The 23530-nt window shown below is 32.8% G+C and overlaps 1 protein-coding gene across 1 annotated transcript; it reads left to right on the top strand.

Moving 5' to 3' along the window:
• Positions 1-1612: 1612 nt before the first annotated feature.
• On the top strand, positions 1613-19513 carry MGAT4C (MGAT4 family member C). Its single transcript, XM_021710936.1, has 4 exons — positions 1613-1664; positions 8981-9133; positions 14111-14258; positions 18342-19513. Exons 2-4 carry the CDS (start codon positions 8987-8989, stop codon positions 19481-19483), a joined length of 1437 nt encoding a protein of 478 aa, XP_021566611.1. The 5' UTR covers positions 1613-1664; positions 8981-8986; the 3' UTR covers positions 19484-19513.
• The last annotated feature ends 4017 nt before the right edge of the window (positions 19514-23530 follow it).

Here is a 23530-nt window from a genome sequence, read left to right as displayed (position 1 = left end):
TTAGCAAATATCGCATAAGTGAAAACCTAAAAACGTTAAACACGTTGGTTATTTGTTTTAGTGCTGTGTTTGAGATACATGAAGTAATGAGTATCAGCAATTCTTTTTTATTGTATATTTGCTTGTATGCTTATTCTAAGGTTGGATTTATAATTTTAACATCTTGAGCATCTGGTACATATATGACCTTTTTTGAATAGTAAACTCAAATAGAAATAAAATATATGTTCACATAGTACTGAATGCTTATAACTCAGAAGACATAGTGTTTTCATTTAACCAACAATATTAAACTAGTCTTAATTGCCAAGGATATACACATGTCATATGAACTTAAAAAGTATTTGGATTAGTGTCTATATTTCTGGGAATTTTAGAAATAGTATAAGCATTTTTCTCTAAGACAATTAGAACAAAACTCTTTTCAAAATTTTATAAAGTAATATGGTAACGAAACCCAGAGATGGAAAAATCTCATATGTGGATACTGAGATATTATGGTTTTCATTCTAAAACTTGAGGCATTAATCAAACAATACAGTAATATACTTTCCTGTTTGCTCTATATTATATTGTTTATTCATATTGTGTTCTGACTGATGTACCAAATTATAGTTACTTTTTTGCTGTTTTTTATTTTAATTAATCAATTTATTTATTATAAAGATGTGGCATACCAGTTACTTCCAATATAAGGGCTAAAGATTTTACCAATATTTGTGGAGGAGACCTCTAAGATTTTCTTTTGCCTGGATATGCAATTTTATGGAGGCTATGACCATATTTTAGGTAAGAAACAGAGAGGACTTCAAACACTTGTCTCGATGTCTCCAAAGCCTCATCTGAATAAAACATTTAACCTATTTTTTCAATCAGTCTTTTTTTTCTTTTCAACTTTAGACATCTCCTTTTGGGGTCCCTGAGTCCCTTGAAAGCCCTGATGGGACAGGAAGATGATAGTTCAGGTGACCTAGGAGTTGGAGAGGGGACAAAAGTCTGAGAGGACAGGCGGATTTAAGAAGGACAGGTTTAAAAGGGTGCATATCAAATAAACTGAGAGAGCTGAAGGGAAGATCGAAGGTAGTAGAAGGAGAAAGGAGGACAAGAAGCAATGGAGAGAGAGACTTAGAGAACACAATCTGGGGAAATGTTCAGTTTCCCAAAGAGAACATTGAAGTTCCAAATTATCCTCAGCAACATCATGACAAGAAAGTGGACAGAGTTGGTGAAGCATGTAGTTAATAAGGATTTAAGAAGGCATTTCAGTTCACTGAGAAATTTTCATGGGTGGAACAAATCAAATAGACTTCACAAAGAGCCAAGGAAAATTTTACAACCCAGGAATTCAGTAAGTAAAGTTCCACTCAAAGAGTCAAGAAGTAAGACTTCTAACACAGCAGGTACCGTCCTAACAAAGAAGCCTGGTAGTTCTTACAAATATCTGCTTAACTGTAACTTAATACTGGCTTCTTACATACTGAGAAGCCTAGGACTGTGTAACCCAGCCTCTATTTGTCTGAGACTCCACACCAGTTGATATAGTGTACTCAGAATTTTAAGTATCAACATCTACCCTCACTGTGCTTCAACATACTGTCATCTGTTGATGCAGTGACCAATGGATCCTTCATCAACCAGCCAGAAGTGAAGACAAAGGCTTCAAAGTGTGAACTTGGGATCTTGGGTAAGAATTTGGGGATTCAGTGATAAATTTGATTATATCTAAGTCACAGCACTGAAAACTGTTACAGAGAAAAATTATTCATGACACTTGTTAAAGGTGGTATGGTAGAACTTATGACCTTATTCAAGGGACTTCACAGGTCTGCTGCAATGGGGTTTTGATTTCCTCTGTCTCAACAAGGAAAAGTTGAAATTTATACCCAGGAAGCAGAATGCAAGTCAATGGATTAAAAATCATTTAGAAGCTAGAATAATTCTTTGCGAAAGTTAACCTCAGAGGATTCCTGCTGAAGACAGGCCAGAGTCACCAGGTATTACCTGAGGAATGGTGGTAGGTAAGAAATTTGATCAGATACTGAGGAATCAGTTATGGGAAGTGGGAGATTTTGGTTAAAAGGCATGATGAAATAAGACAGTTCCTATCTTTGACAAAATTACAGCCATCCAAATTTTCAAGAATGCTGTGTCTTGATGGTAAAAATGCAAGAAGAATCCAAAATAACAATAAGCATGAGTCTGTTTGAAAAGTACTTAAAATCTAAGTTCATAATTTACAAGATGGTTATGTTTCTTGTTCAGGCATGACAGTTGGGAAAAGTTGATGAGACATAGATTTCAAGATGAGAAAATAAGTAAGAAAATTAGGATTGCCTATTGTCTAGATTCTTACTAATATTAAAAATAAAGTTGCTTTTGATTTTTTTCACTTCTTCAAATTTCTCATAGTATGATTTAAAATATTATCAAATAAAATTTCAATAAAAATGCTTCTTTAGATTTGAGACAATAAAAAATATTTACTTCCCTGTCTGGAAAAAGCTTGTATAGAATAACTACTAAAAAATATTTAGTAGAATTCATTAGTGAAATCATAGGGACAGAATTTTTTATGTTTTAACTACTCATTTAGTTTATTATATATAAGAAATTATTCTGTTTATTTCTTCTAGGAACTTTGCTAATTTTTTCCATTTCATCTATGCTGTCAAGTTTATTGGCATACATTTTTTTAAAAATATTCTGTTATCCATTTAATATGTGTAGAATTTTTAGTGATGGCCCCTGTCTCATTCTTGGTCTTATTATGTTGGTTTTATTTATTGATCTGGTCAAATGCCTAGCATTTGATTTTCTTGTTCTTTTTCTTATTATTTAATTTTTCACTTTTATTGTTATCATTTTTGTTTAGCTTACTTTTGCCTAATTTGTTATTTTTCTAACTTACTCTGGGATTGATTAGTTTGCTCTTCATTCCCTAATTTCTTTTTATTAGTAATTGACACAATTTTTTATGGAAAGGAGTTTTATATTTCAATGCATGTATACATTGCATAATGATCAAATCAGGTAATTAGCCTATCCATCACTTCATTTCTTTGTAGTAATAACATTCAAAATTCTCTCTTCCGCATATATTTTGTACTCTTTGGCCAACCTCTCCCCCCATAGCCCTGCTTCCTTCCCTAGTCTTCTACTCTCTGCTTTTATGTATTCAACTTTTTAAGATTCCATACATGAGTGCAGTATTTGCTTTATATTCCTGTTTTATTTCACAATGTAATATTCTCCAACTTCATTCATATTTCTGCAAGTGAGAGTATTTTATTCTGTATTATGGCTAAATATTATATGTATATGTCTCAAATTTTTTATCAATTTATGTGTACATTGAACTTAGGCTGATTCCGTATGTTTTCTATTGTTGACAGTGCTGTAAAAAAACTGGGCATGTAGATATCTCTTTAAATACTTATTTCTTTTTCTTTTGATACACACCCAGTAATGTGGTAGTTTTTCTTTAATTTTTTTAAACTCCATACTGTTCAATAATAGATGTACTCACACTCCCACCAGCAGTGCACAAGAATTTCCATTTTTCCACATCCTTGCCAGCATTTCTTAATTTTTTTAGTCTTTTTGATAATAGATATTCTAAGGTGATGTCTCATTGTAGTTTTAATTTACATTTCCATGCTTTTTAAAATGTCTTGTTTTGCCAATTCAGATGCGTGATCTTGGATACCTTTCTATTCTAATGTAAGTATTTCATGTTAATTTCTAAGCATTTCTCTGCCTGCATCACACAAATTTAGATAAGTTGTGGTTCAATTTTATTCAATTAAAATATTAATTTCTGTCTTCTTAAAAATGTTCCTTTGTTGCTTGGATTATTTAGTATTATTCACTTTCCAAATATTTGAGAATTTTTTGAGCTCTTTCTACTGAATTATAATACATTTATGTTGTCATCTATGAATATACTTTGCATAATTTCACTTTATTTACATTTATTGTGACTTGTCTTATGGCACAAAGTAAGGTCTTTTTTGGTGAATATTCAGTGTGCACTTGAAGATAATGTACATCCTGCTATTGTTGAGTGGAGTGCTTCATAAATTTCAGTTCGAAGAATTTATTTGATGGTGTTGTTAATATCTTCTACATTTAATGATTTTCTCTCTGCATGTTCAGTCAATTACTAAAAGATGAATATCAAAATCTCTATGTATAATTTTGTATTCATCTCTTTCTCCTTTTAATAATATTAAGTTTTGCTTCATGTATTTTGAAACTTTCATATGGTGCATGCACATTTAGAATAGTTATGCTTCTTTTGACAAATTGATAACTTCATCAATTATTAAATGTTTACTTTGGATCATATTAATATATCCACTCCAGCGTTCCTTTGATTAATATTTGCATAGTTTATTTTCATCTTTTACTTTATTATAAACCCATTTTGCAAATATGTAGTTAAAATAAGTCTCCTGTAGATAGATACATTAATTAACTGTTATTGCCTAACAAACCACTCTGAAATTTAATTGCTTAAAACATTTATTATTACTTTTTCTGTGGATAAGAAATTAGATAGCAGTTTGGGTATATGATTACTCCTCTCTTTTTGCTTACTTTGTATTATTCATATTGCTATATCTTCAGTAGCACATATTTTCTCCTACTATTCATTATCTACTAGCAAGTGAATTTGTATTTTGATGTACTTTTCATCTTTAGAAATTCTTTTTTTAAATATTTCATTTATCTCCTTATCACTTTAATGTTTTTCTCTACCTTTAACCTATCGAACATATTTATGGTAGCTATTTTAATATCCTCTTCTTTCAACTGTTTTATCACAGGCATGTCTTAATTTTTTTCCCTTTAATTGGTATCATCCTAGTTACAGACTATATTGTCTTTTATGTTCCTAGTGAGTTTTACTAGACATTAGATATTGCGATTTTTATGTGTTTAAGTTTTCAATATTGCCTTATGCTTTGAAAGTGAATTGTGCTGTATAGTGGCATGAGTTATATGAAATAACTTGATGCTATTGATGCTTCTTTTTAAGATTTTGATAGAACAGTTTCAGAGTTCATTTGACCCCAATACTAAGGTGATATGCGTCTGAGTTTCTTCTTAATGTCCAGGTCTATCCAGTTGGCTGATGTACATACAAACTTGACTTGTGAACTTGCAAACTATATCCAACCTTGTAACTTCAGGAACTGTTTGGCCTACTGCTTTTTCATGATTCCTTTTCCAGTCTTATGAAGTTTCATGACACACATGATTTGTTAGTATTAACTTAAAGATTAGAAGAGGCCCTCTGCAGAATCCTGTATGTCTCTTTCTATGTAAATCCCTCCTCATTCTGTCCCTCAAATTTCAAGTATCTCAATCTTCTTAAATTCTTATCTCTGTATTTTCAATTAAGCAAAATCTTTAGATTCTGTCTGAATTTGCTCTTCTTGCCTTTCCCTATGAAAACTACTTCCTGGCAGCAAACTGGAGAAACCATGGAGCTTAACTCATTGGTTTTCTTACTTTTTGGAATATTGCTCTGTGCTGCCTGTTGCCCGATACCTAAAAATATTCGTTGTCAATTGTGAATGAAATACAGTTCCTACTAGAAATGGTGGAGAAAAAAACTTTAATACTTTTTTTTTTTTTTTTTGAGTTGGAGTCTCACTCTGTCGCCCAGACTGGAGTGCAGTGGCCGCTCCCGGCCACCGCAGCCTCGACCTGCTGGGCACCGGCGATCCTTCCACCTCACCCTTCCAAGTAGTTAGAACTACAGGCACACACTACCACATCCAACTAATTTTTTGATTTATTGTAGAGATGAGATCTCGCCAAGTTGCCCAGGCAGGTCTCGAACCCACGGGCTCAGGCAATCCACTCACCTCAGCCTCCTAAAGCGCGGGATTACAGGCTGAGCCAACGAACACGGCTAATACTTTCAATTAACATTTTCCAGGATCAGAAAGTGGTACAGTTATCATTTCCCCATGTGACAAATGAAGTTTCTTACTTTTTTTCTCTTATTGTCACAGTTTCATCATTAATTTATATTTATTCAGTATTTTACTATCTATCATAAGCTTTTTTGGATCATTGATTTTTCCCAAATTTTCTCAATGGGAGTTTCTTCAAGCTGTTTTCTGTGCCCTTTAGATATACTCCCACTAATCTTGAGAAATTTCTTGTTTCACAGAAAACCCTCTTCCTACCTGAATCATCTATTTGGTTTTACTTCGTATACTTTATCACTCTAGGTTTGTATTTTGCAAATTTTACCACAAGTATAGATGGTAACTATGTTTGAGGTGGGGAAAGGGTTTAAATGACTTTATTCACCTCCTTAACTTTTCTTTTACTGTGGTGTAGTCTATGTGGTCTGAAAATTAAGTTCCCAAACTTGCCATCATGCGCTTAGGCTAGCAGCACTGTATAAACAACTCAGTAAAGTTTCCTAACCTTGGTATATCAGAGTCTCACAGCTGTATTCATGTAGAAGTGTGGCAGTGTATTGCTGAGTGGTGTTCATTACTGTTGTTGCATGTTTTTTGTAGCATTGTGAGAATGTTGGAACTTGAATTAGAGCAAATAACAAGCATTACTTTTCTCGTTAAACTTGGCAAAAAGTGGAAGTGAAATCAGTAACATGTTAGTCCAAGTTTATGGGTATTATGCCATGAAGAAAACAGCAGTGTACAAATGGATTAAATGTTTTTCTGAGGCAAGAGAAAGTGTCACTGATGAAGAGAGATTAGGATGGCTGGGAATGAGCAGAACTGACAAACACATTGCAAACGTGTCAAACTGTGCATCAAAATTGTTGACTGACTGTGAGAAGTATAGCAGACAAAATAAACATTGATAGAGAGACAGTTAGGAAAGCCTTAACTGAAAATCTTGACATGAGAAAAGTGTATGCAAAATTGGTTTCAAAGGAGATCTTGCATCACATCAATGCACTAGGTGTGAGAGAATTTTTAGCCAGATAATAAATAACTGTATTGTAATACCCTCCTACTCAACTGATCTTGTCCCCAGTGACTCTTTTCTTTACCTGAAGATAAAGGAAATATTGAAAGGAAGATATTTTGTGACATTCAGGACATCAAGGGTAATACAATGTCAACTCTGATGGCCATTCCAGAAAGAGTTTCAAAATTGCTTTCATAGGTGAACTAGGCACTGGCTGGGGTGCATAGCTTTGCAGGGGGGGTTTCTTCAAAGGTAACCATAGTGATATTCATCAATGAGGTATGTAGCACCTTTTCTAGAATGAGCTTGCAAACTTAATTGTCAGACCTCATAAGTGCTTTGTTTAATAAACAACATAAATTTGGTCTGTCTTCCGAAAAATCTTTTGTTTGCTCTAGTTTGGGCTTCTTAGCCATTCTACTTGCCCTTGGTATGAATGTTCTCACATATATGTAAATTGAAGTTTGTGCTATTGTCTTTATTATAGTTATACATAGAATGGTCACTGTGAAAGATTTGTTTGTTCTTTGTATTGCCTTGAATGGATTTTGGTGGATTATAACTTGGAGGATTTGGATATTAGAATTTGAGGGACTGTCATTAATCTTTAAGACTTCTGTATTTTGATATTTCTCAACTTTTTGGAGATACATCTTGAGGTTTTGTTGTTGTTTTGTTTAATTTTGCATTATTGCAAACAGAACTGCAGCAGTGCCTTCAAAGCATTATTATTTATCACTTCTGATACTATTTGGAATAGTCATATATCATTTAGCTCCTTATATTATGTGTTTATGTGCCTGTATGTGTGTATCTCTATATATATGTTTACAACTTCTACAAATGAATTAGAATAACAAAAATAATTCTTGAAAATAATATGGTCAAAGAAAATTGACAGTGATACTAATAACATTTTTATTTTGTAATTTTTTTTTAGAATTCTTCTATGCTTTTTATATTTTAAGGATCCACGGATTCTTTCTTGCATTAATTTATCGAAGATTTATGATTTGCCAGCTATGTTTTAGGCAAAATTCTGAGGATTTGAGTATGGACACTTTTCACTTCCTGAAATGTTTCTTGAACACAAATATTTCATCCTAAAGATAAACACAAGAAGACCCATTACATGACTTTAAGTGACACTATTTACAAACTATCACTGTATTGAGTTTAGACAAAATATTACTTTAGTTTGTTGATCATTTCAGAAATTTTTGCACTTTAAAAAATGGTCAATAATCCAAACGAATCTGTGATTGGAGGATGACAGCATATAGAAGAGTGAAATTTTTAAAAACATTAGGTCTTCACTAATGTTTCTGACTCTTACTTTGCCTTTGTGCACTACATGAATTATTTCAAATAGCTAAATTTCTAACTAACAGATCAACCATAGCAATGCAAATATGTGTGTACAAAATTCATACTGATTTAACAAGTATCATTGAAAAAATAAACAAAGCAATTATAACTCGCAAACTTTCAAATATAAATTTCGACTTACCCCCAACCTTACCTTCTTTTGTGACTTCACTTTACCCAGCTTCCCAGTATCTGTTTTCAGTGCCAACTACTCTGAGAACAATATTAGGTCCATACTTGTGTTTTCTTCCATGTTTTTTCATTTCAATATGGGATATAGATGTTGTCTTAATGTTATATCTCACTGATGGCAGTTGGCATGTCTGTTTTTCTCTTATATTTTTCTATTGTTTCTCATCAAAGTCCACTTTTTTTCTTACTTTATTATTACCAAAGTTCTCTATTTTTGTCAATAACTATGAGACTTTCTTTTCATCTTGATTTATTCTGCATTAATATCAACCCCTGCATTGACCTTATGTCATTGTATTAATGCTCTGTGCCAATCTCATGTGTGAAATTGGAAACATAATATAAGTTCAAACATTTGAAGGGTGAGATTCTATAAAGACCTGACATTTCATATACATGATGAAGAAATATTTGCATCCAAAATTCACTATTGGTTTTCTGTACCCCTTTTCCACAGGAGAGAATGTTTAAATTTCATCAAATGAAACATATTTTTGAAATACTTGATAAAATGAGATGCCTGCGAAAACGTTCTACAGTGTCATTCTTGGGAGTTCTTGTCATTTTCCTCCTATTTATGAACTTATACATTGAAGATAGCTATGTTCTGGTAAGTTTTGGAGGTTGATTATCTTTTTTTCCAAATGAAGCTTTAGCCAAACTTAGAATTAGTCCAATTATGCTATTAGAGTAGTTTTAGTTTGAGCAAAAATATAATATGAATATTATCTATTTTTTGTATTTGCCATACATTGCCAACCTAATACTTGTTTTGATTTAAGTTCCAATACTTTCTGTAATGTTGTATTTATTGTTGTTCAAATATTCATCTAATTACAAGGAAGTTAGTTATCATTACTGTGCTAAATTGATATTATGCAAAAACCTTTAGACTGTGGCTTTAATTTGAAATATATAATATAAACAAAATTTGTCTTAAAATATTACTCCTTGCTTTATTTACTATATTTTCATTGAATGTTCAAAAATTACATTTTATAATTACCAATACTTTTTAGTTGTACTATTTTTGTAAGTACTATTTTATTATGATGTGTAACACCTCATTTAAATTTTGAATAGACCTAAGTGGCCACCGTATTATATATTTATATTCACTGAAAAGATATCTAGAGGTAAAGATATTGATGTATAAATTATTTAGTAGTTAAAAAGAGATAGTAAAAATTAATAATAAATATATATGAATGAATTTTAAGTGAAATATGGGAATGTACAAAAGACCTTACTCATAAATTATGATAAGACAGTTTGTTAGTTTCAGTATTTTGTTGTTATAATTATCACAGAATTTTATATTGAATGAGAATAATATGGGCTTTATTTTTCTTTCACTTTTTCTGATTTGAACCTGAAATATCTGTCCTAATGTTTGTTATTATTACTGTTCCTATATTTCAGAAAATCAGAACCTTTACACTCACTAGGACTAAAAATGCCTCCCTATATGCAAGTATGCTGAAAATTTCCATTAGACTCTCAGCAAGAGAGATTCTTACGTTAATCACAAGCAGTAGTTCCCCCAAAATACTTTATTTTATTAACTGAACATGATATATGAAGTACCTATCAGATACTCTGCTATGCTCTGAGACAGCCCTATAATCTTGGTACAGATCCTCCTGGGAGGGTCTATGGAGAACACCTTGGTTCCTTCAGCACTGACCTTTGATGGTGAAATTCTGCCAGAATTCTAGATTTTTGCTTACAAATATAGGTTCTGATTTTGTGAACCCTTCATTCTGCCTTCTAGAGTAAATTCACAATGGCTAAAATCACAGATTAACAGGATTTAAATAGCTATGATTTAGGCAAAGAGCAAACTGGGGAGACTTGCTAATGATACATATTTTGGAACTTTTTAAGCCTATTAGGTTTATGGGATATAGGAGCAATCGAACAAGGCTCATGTGGTCTAGCTATACCATATGTTTTCTTGATATAATTAAATATCTTAAAAACTAGAGATACTCTTCATGAATGATTTACTTTTGTAATAAAAATTTATATCTTGATTCTCTGTCCACTGGTCGAAATAAATCAAATATTGTAAATCAAGTACTTGGTATTGGATGGATGCTTGTAGTCAATTATTTGCTGCATTTATGAGACAGTTTCAAGTGCAATTTTAATCTTTTACTTTCAACAGACCTAAAACACCATTGAGTGCAAAACATCTTTATGTTTTTTGAAGTAGAACATCTTTAAATTCCTTGTAAAATGTGTAAGATATAGTAGAGCATATATCAGTAAGAAAATAAAATGCGATTGTCCTCTTTTGTGAATTTTTACAGTCTGGTCTAAAATTGGTGCTGGCCATCTAATGTAAAAAAATTATTTAATGAAATAGCTCTTCTACTAAAAGTGCATTCTCAGTGATTTTATCTGATTATGTCAGTCATATTTCTGGTTAAATTGACTAATCAGTTTAGGTGCAGAGAACAGATTGCTTCTTAGCTTTAAAAACTTATTATTTAAAAATGCTTATGAATTAAAGTGATTGTTAAATACCAACACCCTTCTCTTATTATAAATTCAATGACAGTATTCTTCTTATTTAAATTTTCACTATTTGCTAGCTGATGTTATCTAACTAAATTGCACTTTAGCAGAATTTTATCCCAAGGTTTTTTTATATATAAAGATCAGAAACATATCTTCAATCATTAATATTAAATTAATAAAATTAGTATTATTATTATTAAGTTAATAATTCATTAATATGACATTATAATTGCTCTTCTAAAAATGTATACTATCTATGGAAAACTGGCCCTCTATAGGAATGTAATACAGTTTCTTTTTATCATTTCTCCCTTTGATAATTTTATGTAGATTTATTTTATTTTTCATAATCTTGTCTGGCTTGATTTTTCTTCTTGACTCCAGAATGCCACAATGTGTGCCATTTTCTATGCACAGACATTAGTAGATCTTTCTTTTTCTGTCTTCATTTGGCCTTACTTGAAAATACTTGAAATTCAGAGAAATCAGAAGAACAGTTAGAAGTAAGTAGTAAGATCTCTGGAGTTACTTAGCAGATTCTATTCATCTCTTTTTGTTAGAAAATTCATTAGTGATTTGAAATCCTAAGCATATTAACAGTTTAGTGTATATGCTTATTCATTAGAGTCATATGTGCATTTCAGTAGTAAAGAAAGTGGGACTTTGCATATGAGACAAATAGCACTACAGGGCAAACTAAATATAAGAGACACTACATGCCCAATCAACTTAGTCTTTTGGTTGTGAGCATCTTCAAAGTAGTCACAGGGGTATATATTTAGTCTGTATCTAGTTCATTGGATTGCATTCCCACCCATAAAGTGATTGTCATAAAGCTTTGTCTTATTACTGAGAAATATACTACAGAAAGAAGGTATCCAGGGACAGCCTAGTTGTTCAGGTAGATATGTCTGGAAAGCAGCCAACAGGGCTGACTCAGGTGAAAGTTGCATTATTTATTTATGCTGAAAAGTGTAAAGAAGCTTGTCCTTGAGAAGTTAATAAAGTGATTTCATATAAGTTCCATTTTTATATTCTCCTTTTATATTCTTTTATGTCCTCAAATCAGGATGAATGTACTTCATCTTATGACAGAAAAGTCAAGATTCTTACGTGTTCAGGATGAGATTCTTTCTTTAGAATGTGACATCATATATAAACAAAATAGTAGAATGAATGTAGGGTTGTGACAACTGTAATGTTTATAAAAATTTTTTCTAGATTCTATTAATTATGCACATCGTTACATTATTACTAAAGTAATTGATGCTATACTGAGTCCTTAGTTACTTCTTGGCAATCATGAATTTGTTTATTTTAAGCATAATGATGCTTTGTATGCTTGCAGACACACACAAATAAAAATATTTATGTGTAAAGAATTTAAAATACTCTGAACTTGGTGGATATTCAACCAGTATATTTCTAAGAAATTTAGCATTTAAGGTTTAATTTTAAGTATGTTGAAAGTCTATAGCTTCTCAGATGACAAGTGCATTATGAACTCTATAAAAAATAATTTTTCTTTGTCTAAATGTTTTGACAATGCACAATATTGAAATATACTACTAACTACTAAATGTAGGCTTATAAACATAATTTTATATACAAAATGATATTCAGAATGAATCTTGACTACTATTAGCAAAATGAAATTTTCCATAAATACCCAGTTATGATCTACTATTTTCAGTTTTTATTCTAAGAATATTTGAGTCTGCCCATAGATTTAAAAGGTTGAGTTAGTCATCTTTTCCACTGGCATTTGAGTTTTACATAAAGCAGTAAATTTTTCCTCTGAGATAAAACTTGTATTTGAAATGTGTCAGATCTTTTAGAACAAGAGTTTAATTAAAATTTTAACAACCACAACAAAATTATATCAGGACCAAAGTAATTTAATGCATTTACTTTCTCTATTGTCTCAATGGTTTGCACATGCCTGGCCTGACAATCTATGCTGAATGGTAGAAACAGATCCATACAACATAACACAATAGAGTGCACACTTTAACAAAAAAGAAACATTTTTTCCTAATTAGGTTGTCCCTCAAATTTTCTACCAACGTTATTCAGTCATATACACAATTCAAACAGTCATTTTGCTATTAATTTGCAGACAATAAATAATCAAATGGTGATTAGATACTCAAAATTCACCATTGAACTTATATAAAAGAACAATTAATGACTAACAGAATATATTTTAAATTTAAAAAGAATGTTTTATTGAATATAAACTTTTTGAAGATTTAGTGACATGAAAATTCCATCAAAAATAAATAAAAGGGGCCTTAAATATAAAAGGATCAGATTTCACTTCCAACAGGATACCACACACACATGCACACACACAAGCATATTATCATTGGAAAGATAAGTGCAAGATCTGTACACAGTTCCTTGATTTGGTACAAATGCATCCTAACTGAAGTTAATTAGGCACTTGTAAAAAAAATTACCACCATGTCACAAGGACTATGGTTGACCATTCTCAACATCTGGCGTCCTCATACTTATTTAAAGTTTCTATTTAACAAATTATCCAAATCCAACTATCGTGTCTACTATTACTCTAAAGTTTCACAATCATGAGCACATTCTGTGGTCTTTCATTTAAAGGTGCTTGAACAAGAGTTAACAGCTTAATATGACTCATCTGTAGGAAATTTGATGGGAGCTAGGCTCAGATGAAACTGTAAAATCAATTGCCAAATTTAAGATCTCTGAATTATTGTACAAATGAATCTTAACATAAAGGCAGTGAGTATTCTCATGTAGAAATATATTCATCAAGAGAATGGCATTATCAGCGGATGCCGTAGAACAGCAAGCTTAATTGTCATACACAGAGTGGAACAGAGGAGCGAGAGCCTGGAGCAGAAACTGGTAGGAACAGGTGTGTGATGATGATTCATAGTTTACAGTATCAGTAATTGTATGTATGTAACACTGCATACTGTATATTATACTCATATAGTCATTGTGTAAGAATTAATTTTATTTAATCCATGGTCAACCATTATTTATTTATTTTCCTTGCCTCTCTTTTGGCATTTAGGAAGGGGACAAACAACTTATAAGGGAAACATCCACACATCAACTGAATTCAGAACGCTATGTTCATACTTTCAAGGATTTATCTAATTTCTCAGGAGCCATAAATGTCACCTATCGCTACCTAGCTGCCACACCTTTACAAAGAAAGCGTAAGTATCTTGAAACTTTAAAAAAAAGAATACATAAAATATTTTATATTAAAATAATGACAATTTGTTTTATTTGTATAGAAATAAAAATTTAAGGGTTTTGCTAAGATAATATATTATTTGGGAAGGACTTCAGTGTTTCTTCACAAATTGCAATTGCTGTACTCATACACCCAATTCTCTTTTAAAAAATTTTAATGAGATGTCTAATTATAATAAGTCCCTTTTAACAGTTTGCTATAGGATGGTATAAAAAAGCTAGGAAATATTAATATACTTTAAAATATAAAAGAATGCTTAAAAACACCTGCTTTCAAATTTCTATATTTTCCAACCTCTAATGGTTTGGTTTTGATGATTGCCACAAGTTTTGAATTAGTAAAAGTCAATGTATTAGTTTTCTCGGTCTGCTATAACAAATTATGACAAAGTTAGTGGCTTAAAAACACAACCGTTTAGGCCATGCATGGTGGCTCACACTTGTAATCCCAGCACTTTGGGAGACCGAGACAGTAGGATCGCTTGAGACCGGGAGTTGGAGACCTCATCTTTACAAAAAATAAAATTAGCTAGGAGTTGTGACACACAGTAGTCGCTCCAGCTACTCAGGGTTGGGAGGGGAGGAGGTGGTGGCTGAGGTGGGAGGATCACTTGAGTCCAAGAGTTTCAGGCTGTAGTGAGCTGTTTGGTGAGCCATAATTGTGCCACTGCACACCAACTTGGGCGACAGAGACCCCAGCTCAAGAAGAAGAAGAAAAAAAACATGTTTATTCTCTCATGATTCTAGAGGTCTGACATTCTTTGGTTTTTGACAGTAGAACTTAAATCCCTGCCTCTGTCATCAATGACTTTTTTCCCCTTTGTCTTCTTGTGTTCTTTCCACTTCTTATAGGAACATCAGCCATTGGATTTAGGGCCCACCCCTAAATTCAGAATGATTTCATTTCAAGATCTTTAATTACATGTGTAAAGATATCCTATTTAGTAATAAGGTTACATTCTGAGATTCCAGGTAAATGTGAATTTTTTGAGGAAACTATTCAGCACACTAGTTTGTTTAAAAAGAAAAAGTTTGAAGCTGAGAAGTAACATACGATATTTCATGGATTCCAAGATACCATAGCTTATAAAAAGTACTATTATCTAATAAATACAGTAAATATTACACTGAGAAAGTATAAGCATTACTCATTTTAAACATATGATGCTATCAATTATAATATGCAGTTTGAGTTTTAAATGTTTCAATGTGGAGTTTGAGTTTTAAATGTTTCAATGTGGAGTAGATAAGAAAAATGTGGTACATATACACAATGGAATATTATGCAATGTGGAGTAGATAAGAAAAATGTGGTACATATACACAATGGAATATTATGCAGTCATATAGAAGGACAAACATATGGATGTTGCTGTAACTTGGATGGATTTAGAATCTATCATACTCAGAACAAATCTATCACTGAAACAAAGAACAGAGTATCATATACTCTCACTCATAAGCAGACCCTGAATATTTACCATAATTCTGTAAGAAAGGGATCGATAGTAGCAGGATACTGCCAGGGTGGGGGTGGGGACACAACATCAACAAGGGTACCTAAACTCAAACCAGGCAAAGTGAGATTCAAAAGGATGCCTAAACTTTACCCGTATGATGTCCGCTTGCATACTTAATCCTGAATTGTATCCTACATCTTTTTTGTTGTTGTTGTTGTTTTTTGAGTTGGAGTCTCACTCTGTCACCCAGACTGGAGTGAAGTGGCCACTCCCGGCCACCACAGCCTCGACCAGCTGGGCTCCGGTGATCCCTCCGCCTCAGCCTTCCGAGTAGCTGGAACTACAGGCAGGCGCTACCACGCCCGGCTAATTTTTTGATTTATTGTAGAGATGAAATCTCGCCTGCCCAGGCGGGTCTCGAACCCACGGGCTCAGGCAATTCACTCACCTCAACCTCCCAAAGGCGCGGGATTACAGGCTGAGCCACTGAACCCGGCTTGTACCCCACATCTTTAAAATAAAATTTTAAAAAGTTTCAGTGTGAAAACAAATCCCAGAATCAATGAAATATGCTGATATCATGGACGTCTTAATAAATTATGTGGCGACCACAAAAATTGACTTCCCCTTTGAGATATGCTTACGCGAATTAATTTGTGATCACTAGGTTGAGGAAATTGTTAATTTAGGTTTTTAAAGATCTCACTTCCTTTCATTTCACCATTTCAAATGTCTACTGTTCTAAGGCTTCCTTCTAATTGCATAAGACTGCCACTATTTTTTTTATCTCCATCTGTTACACCACCTTTGCTTAAACATTAATGCTTCTGATTTTCCATGATAAATATACTTATGTCTCGTGGCACATATGGTTACTGCTTTACACAAAAGAGGCATTATAACACCACCAAGGATAAGATTGGGGTAGTGTGAACCTTGATACTATACCACCTACTAAGTGTAACAATTTGCACAAGTTTCCTCATCTCACTGTGACTTAATTTCCTCATCTGTAAAGCAGATGATAATAGCAAACCTATCCCAAAACACTGACATTTAAGATTCATATTACAGATACAATGGATAAACTCCTGTCTCTTATGTAGAAACTATTCTGTAAGTATAGACTATTATTGAGTACCAATGAAGTTTAGTAGCTTACAGTTGAATGATACCAGTTAACATGTTTGTGTTTCAACAGAAGTCAGAGTTGTAAGCCCAGGTACTTAAACAAAATGTGTGAATCTCAACCTCTCTAACAAACTAGTAAGATTTTTTTTTTCCTTGAATGGGACCCTTTCAACATCACACAAACATCATAGAGGTGTCTATATTACAACAATGATCTTGGTGCATATAAACATCTCCCAATTATCCAAATAGTGGCTCTGAATTTTTATTCAGTTCTGAGTCAAATAACTGTGGAATCTTTAAAAAGTGAAAATATTTTAATAGAAAGCCATCTAACACTTCTCAGAGGTAAACTGCTATTTTTCAGGGTTTTATTTTATTCTCTGAATATATTCATATATTCAGTATCTAATTTTAGATTTTAAATATATGAATGAAAATTTCTTCAGGCAAAATTGCTATAAATTCTGTTTTAAAATAAAAAAAAAGTAATGTTTATGTCTTGAACTATGGTAGCACAAAGGTTTTGTAAAATATATCTTATGATATTGATTGCTTTCTAATCCATATACTAAATAAATTTGAAACTAAAATTATGAAATCCAATACTGAAGTCTTAAGTATAAAATAATGACAGTGATTAAAAACTGAAAATAAGCCAGGCTCAGTGGCTCAGCCTGTAATCCCGCACCTTTGGGAGGCTGAGGTGAGTGGATTGCCTGAGCCCGCGGGTTCGAGACCCACCTGGGCAGCAAGACTTCATCTCTACAATAAATAAAAAAATCAGCCGGGCGTGGTAGCGCATGCCTGTAATTCCAGCTCCTTAGAAGGCTGAGGCGGAAGGATCGCCGGAGCCCAGCAGGTCGAGGTTGCAGTGGCCGGGAGCGGTCACTGCACTTCTGGGCGACAGAGACTCCAACTCAAAAAAAAAAAAAAAAAAAAAAAAAAAAACTGAAAATAAATGTCATGTATTTTGTGAAAAATGTAAAGATGATTGAAATAATTGAGTTTCCTTTATTTTCGTTTTCATCATTTGAAACTAGTTTGTCAACCTTAACTGAACACTCTTCCCTTTTTGCAGAATTTAAAAAAATGACTTGTGTTTATCTAAGCATCTATCTATCTTCTCTAATGGGCATATCTAAGGAAATTAAGCTGCAGAATACCTTAAACCATTTTTTAAATTTTATAAACAAATGTTCATGGCAATAGAGTCATACATTATTGTGTTTAACATGCAATTTATTTCCCATCAAAAATATAAATTATGTACAGAATACTTTAGCCTTTATATATTTAGCTTAGGACTTTAATCATAAGATGTTCTATACATAATCATTCACTAGATTTACTTAATATAGTGGCAGGTTTGAGGAAAAAAACAAATATTTTTCTTCTTCTGTGTTTCTATTTCACGCTTAATTTGTTTTCCTTCTGCAATCTTTTGCTCAGGTTATCTTACAATTGGACTTTCTTCGGTAAAACGAAAAAAAGGAAACTATTTACTTGAGACAATCAAGTCCATTTTTGAGCAATCCAGCTATGAAGAACTGAAGGAAATTTCAGTGGTGGTTCATCTAGCTGACTTTAATTCTTCCTGGCGTGATGTCATGGTTCAGGATATTACACAGAAATTTGCCCACCACATTATTGCAGGAAGATTAATGGTTATACATGCTCCAGAGGATTATTACCCAATCCTGGATGGTCTCAAAAGAAATTACAATGATCCAGAAGACAGAGTCAAATTTCGCTCCAAGCAAAATGTAGATTATGCTTTTCTGCTTAATTTTTGTGCCAATACTTCAGACTATTATGTCATGCTTGAAGATGATGTTCGATGTTCAAAAAATTTCTTAACTGCCATCAAGAAAGTCATTGCATCGTTAGAAGGAACTTACTGGGTCACTCTTGAGTTCTCTAAGCTTGGCTATATTGGTAAACTCTATCATTCTCATGATCTCCCACGTTTGGCCCATTTTTTATTAATGTTTTATCAAGAAATGCCTTGCGATTGGCTGTTGACACATTTTCGGGGTCTGTTGGCTCAGAAAAACGTGATTCGTTTTAAACCATCCCTCTTTCAACACATGGGTTATTATTCATCATATAAAGGGACTGAGAATAAGCTGAAAGATGATGATTTTGAAGAGGAATCTTTTGACATTCCTGATAACCCTCCTGCAAGTTTATACACCAATATGAATGTGTTTGAAAATTATGAAGCAAGCAAGGCTTACAGTAGTGTTGACGAGTACTTTTGGGGGAAACCACCTTCTATAGGAGATGTCTTTGTAATTGTATTTGAAAATCCAGTTGTCATAAAAAAAATTAAAGTGAATACTGGAACAGAAGATAGACAAAATGACATTTTGCATCATGGAGTCCTAGATGTTGGAGAAAATGTTACGCCTGTCAAACAAAGGAGACAATGTTCTACATACTTAAGACTAGGGGAATTCAAAAATGGAAACTTTGAAATGTCAGGAGTGAATCAAAAAATTCCATTTGATATACAATGTATGAGGATATATGTTACCAAAACACAAAAGGAATGGCTGATTATTAGGAGTATTAGCATTTGGACTTCTTAGATAATTAAATCAATATGTTCAGTTACTGAAGCAGATTTTCCTGTTTCCTCCTTTGCTACCTTTGTCTTCTGGAGGAAAAACAATGGGTGGGACATGTTAAGAGAAATATTAATTATATTGGCAGTTTTCATTTACACATGATCAACATAATTTTACCCTAATACACACCTGTATTTATTTTATCTTCTGAAGTTGAATATCAGTCTATAGTTAATGCTGCTTTCATTTATATTTTTTAATGTTTCTAGTTTTACATTTTCAATTGATTGTCAAAAAATGATATGGAAGATTTAAAATGAAAAAAAGTAGTTTATGGATGATAATTCTTGAAAAAAATCATCAACTGTATATACTTCCTCAAGAATTGTTCATTCATTATATTATCAGAAAGTTTTTATTAAGCATATGTGTGAATATACAGTTGGTTAGAATGATACTCTGATCTTTCTTGTAACTTAGGTTTCCACTGACTTCTGTATATCTACAATGAATACCACCTCATAGAAGTGATGTCTTTATAACAGAATTTTTTGTGTAGATGGGGCTATGACTAAAGAAAGAAAAAGACTTTTAAAAAATCTCTCCCCTGAATATTTATATAAAAGGTGACATTGTTACTTGTTTAAGAACAGTTAATTGAGCACCTATTGTTAATAAATTTTTTGTGGGAAGCAGTCTTTTTCTAGTTTCCCTTTTGCAAAAAAAAAAAAAAAATGTTAAGCTCAATATTTTCAGGTTATATTGGGTACCTGCATTTAATAGAGGAAATCAGAGAGGGTCTATAATAGTTAACTCATTCTTACAGGCATTTACAGAATATGAAGAAAATGTTTTAAATTGATTTTATATGTTTTATATTAAAATTCATATGATTGAAATTATTGTGATTTATCATATACTTTTTTGGAGTTTAAATGCATATATTATAAAGGTGAAAAGTAAGAACCATAGAAATTAGTTCACTTCTAAACACAAAGAGCTATTGCCCAGCAAATTCAGAATGAAAGCGCTCATATTCTGATAACTAAACAATGTTCTTTTCCTTATATGAAGATTGCCCCTCACATGTTTATGCTTCCTGTTTTGTGTTTCCCTCATGATTGTCAGATAATAAGTTATGCTATCTGGAAATAACTGTTACAATTCTTGCATAAATCATATTATCTTAAGTAATGTCTTAAATGATGCTTCTGTGGTACATGTACCAAAAATAGTGAGCAAACTTGACTAAACTTTTACTAATAGAGACTGGACACTTGTGTCTTTCCATGTGTCCATTGAAGCAATTTGGGATACCTAGAGCATTCTAAAGAAAAACTGTTTCTCAGAATGTCCCAAACATGTCTCATGACTTTTATTTTTTGACAAACAGCAAAGTTGAAGGGGTTTATTATGAAGAGAAATGTAGGCTAATTCCTAAATGTTCATAGAGGAACTCAAATACATGTTTTTCTAAATAAATATGTATATATGCGTGTGTGCGTGAGCATATGTGTGAAGATTAGACTTGTGATAGTGAGAAGAAATGAGGAAATCTTCCTGTTCTTTGTTTCTATCCTGAAACACAATACACAAGATTCACTGGTATGCTGTGGTTCAAAGCAAGATTAGGATCTTCATATTTTATTCATTTTCTCTAAATAAATGAGAAGTCCAGAGGAAACACTGAAAATTTTTTCTTTTATTTATTATAATAGTTATTGTGTATTTTCTTTGCACCTAGATGTTATAGTGCTATATACAGAAATCATGAGCCTTTTATAAGAGGTTAAATATTCATATTTTTGACACATTTAAGTCTTAAAGTCTTAAGAAACTATGAACACTGCCACTAACCTATTATGTTTACTTGATTTAGAGAATACTTGTTAGATACTTAAAAATAATGTATTTTCTTATATTTTTCCCATCCTCTTTTATTAATTCGCTAATTGTTTAGTAGCCCACATGTACCAGTTAAAAATAGCGTTTTTTTCCACTCTCAATGATAAAAGGTATACAACCACATGCCAAAGATATATAATATTAAGAGCTAGGCAGACTTCATGAAATGAGTTTTAACCTCTTACATGTTCTTCTGGGAGTGTGTTTTTACAGAAATCAGCTATTAGCATCTATCAATGTCTTGAAAATGCTTCAAGAAAGATTGCTTATGGTAACAGTAAATTTGGATGTTTGCTAGAGAATTATAATTGTAAATGTGACCCAGAGAAGTCATTTTACATTTCTTCTTTAGATCCTCCCATTAAAACCGAGTTTGGATATGTTGGTCAATCATCTAAAAATGTCTGTTTTCTTTACAGGTTAACACTGGGTCAACTTTCTAAGGAAAACATCTTGGCAAAGAAAGCCTCTTTATAAAGATGAGGGACAATTAACTATTCTCTTTCAAAGGAAAATCTGACCAAACATTCTTTACATGCCTCAATGTGTATTTCCTGTATTTAAAAACTCTGAATAAGGTTCTTGTCTCAGAGGCATAGAGCCAAAAGTACAATTATTAGGTTTAACTACACTCAATCATTATTAAGCATTATGTAATCTTTCTTTGCAGTATGTTTACCCATGTGCATGCACGCGTGCGCGCACACACACACACACACACACACACACACACACACAAACACAATTTTTTTTTTTGTTGTTAAAATATCCACTGAAAAGGACTGGCATGAGATAGGAAGAGTTGAGTCATTTAATTGCCATGAAAATAAGAGGCTGACTGGTTTCAAATACAAAATATGGTATATACCTGAAGTAAAGCCTCAGATTCATATAGTTTAAGCAGACCAAAAATCGTACATTTAAAATTTTCCATAAGAGAGCCTTTTCAGTATTTGCAAATGTCAAAGAAAGGCATCTTGCAAAAGGACAATAAAATTTAGAAAATATCCATTTTTGGAATGTACACTTTTTTTTTTTTTTTTGAGTTGGAGTCTCACTCTGTCACCCAGACTGGAGTGCAGTGGCCGCTCCCGGCCACCGCAGCCTCGACCTGCTGGGCTCAGGCGATCTTTCTGCCTCAGCCTTCCAGGTAGCTGGAACTACAAACACGCGCTACCACACCGGGCTAATTTTTGATTTATTATAGAGAGGTCTCGCCAAGTTGCCCAGGTGAGTCTCGAACCCGCGGGTCCAGGCAACCCACTCACCTCAGTGTACACATTTTAGCAGCTATCACAAGTGTGGATATAAAAACATACATAAAATGTGTTAATGCAAGCACTTTTACATTCTTGTTGAAAGCTATAACCTTGTGCAATTTATAGAGTAGATATTTTGCAGGTGTGAAAAATATAATTTTGAAATTACCATGTCATTTAGGTCTATTTGTCTCATATAGTTACTCTATGAGACTTGAGCATTCCATTTCTTACTGGACGAGTAATCATTGGCAGTTTTTATAGTGCTATCATAGGAAAACAGTGCTGTATAATAATGGTGTATAAATGAAGCAAACACTTGCAAATTATTATATATGATGTGGATAAGAAAGCACTTACACTTATACCTCATGTCTATATTTTGCTAATTTGTCAATGAATCTATTGCATAGAATATGATACCTAGGAATAAAATTGAAAATACTACACCCAATGCTTTCTAACAATGGAATAAAATGGTGAAATTATCTTTCTTTACCTTGCCAATACATCCATTAATATGGTAATAGTAAGCCGGGCTCCGTGGCTCAGCCTGTAATCCCGTGCCTTGGGAGGCTGAGGTGAGTGGATTGCCTGAGCCCGCGGGTTTGAGACCCGCCTGGACAACTTGATGAGACCTCATCTCTACAATAAATAAAAAATTAGCCAGGCGCGATAGCGCGCGCCTGTAATTCCAGCTACCTGGAAGGCTGAGGCGTAAGCCTAGCAGGTCGAGGCTGTGGTGGCCGGGAGCAGCCACTGCACTCCACTCTGGGTGACAGAGTGAGACTCTAACTCAAAAAAAAAAAAAAATTATATATATATATATATATATATATATATATATATATATATACCATATATATATATATATATATGGTAATAATACCATACCATTGAGTAA

Source organism: Carlito syrichta, unplaced genomic scaffold, assembly GCF_000164805.1.
Source record: "Carlito syrichta isolate Samal-C Ts95f unplaced genomic scaffold, Tarsius_syrichta-2.0.1 Scaffold301687, whole genome shotgun sequence".
In the NCBI taxonomy this organism is placed as follows: domain Eukaryota; kingdom Metazoa; phylum Chordata; class Mammalia; order Primates; family Tarsiidae; genus Carlito; species Carlito syrichta.
The sequence above is the reverse complement of the archived record's forward strand: the minus strand, read 5'-3'. Positions and strand labels throughout refer to the sequence as shown.

Excerpts from the sequence above, each read along its gene's own strand:
- MGAT4C (XM_021710936.1), top strand. The coding sequence starts at position 8,987 with ATGTTTAAATTTCATCAAATGAAACATATTTTTGAAATACTTGATAAA. Across the intron at positions 9,134-14,110 it reads TTGAAGATAGCTATGTTCTG|GAAGGGGACAAACAACTTAT; the intron begins GTAAGTTTTGGA and ends TTTGGCATTTAG. Across the intron at positions 14,259-18,341 it reads CACACCTTTACAAAGAAAGC|GTTATCTTACAATTGGACTT; the intron begins GTAAGTATCTTG and ends TCTTTTGCTCAG.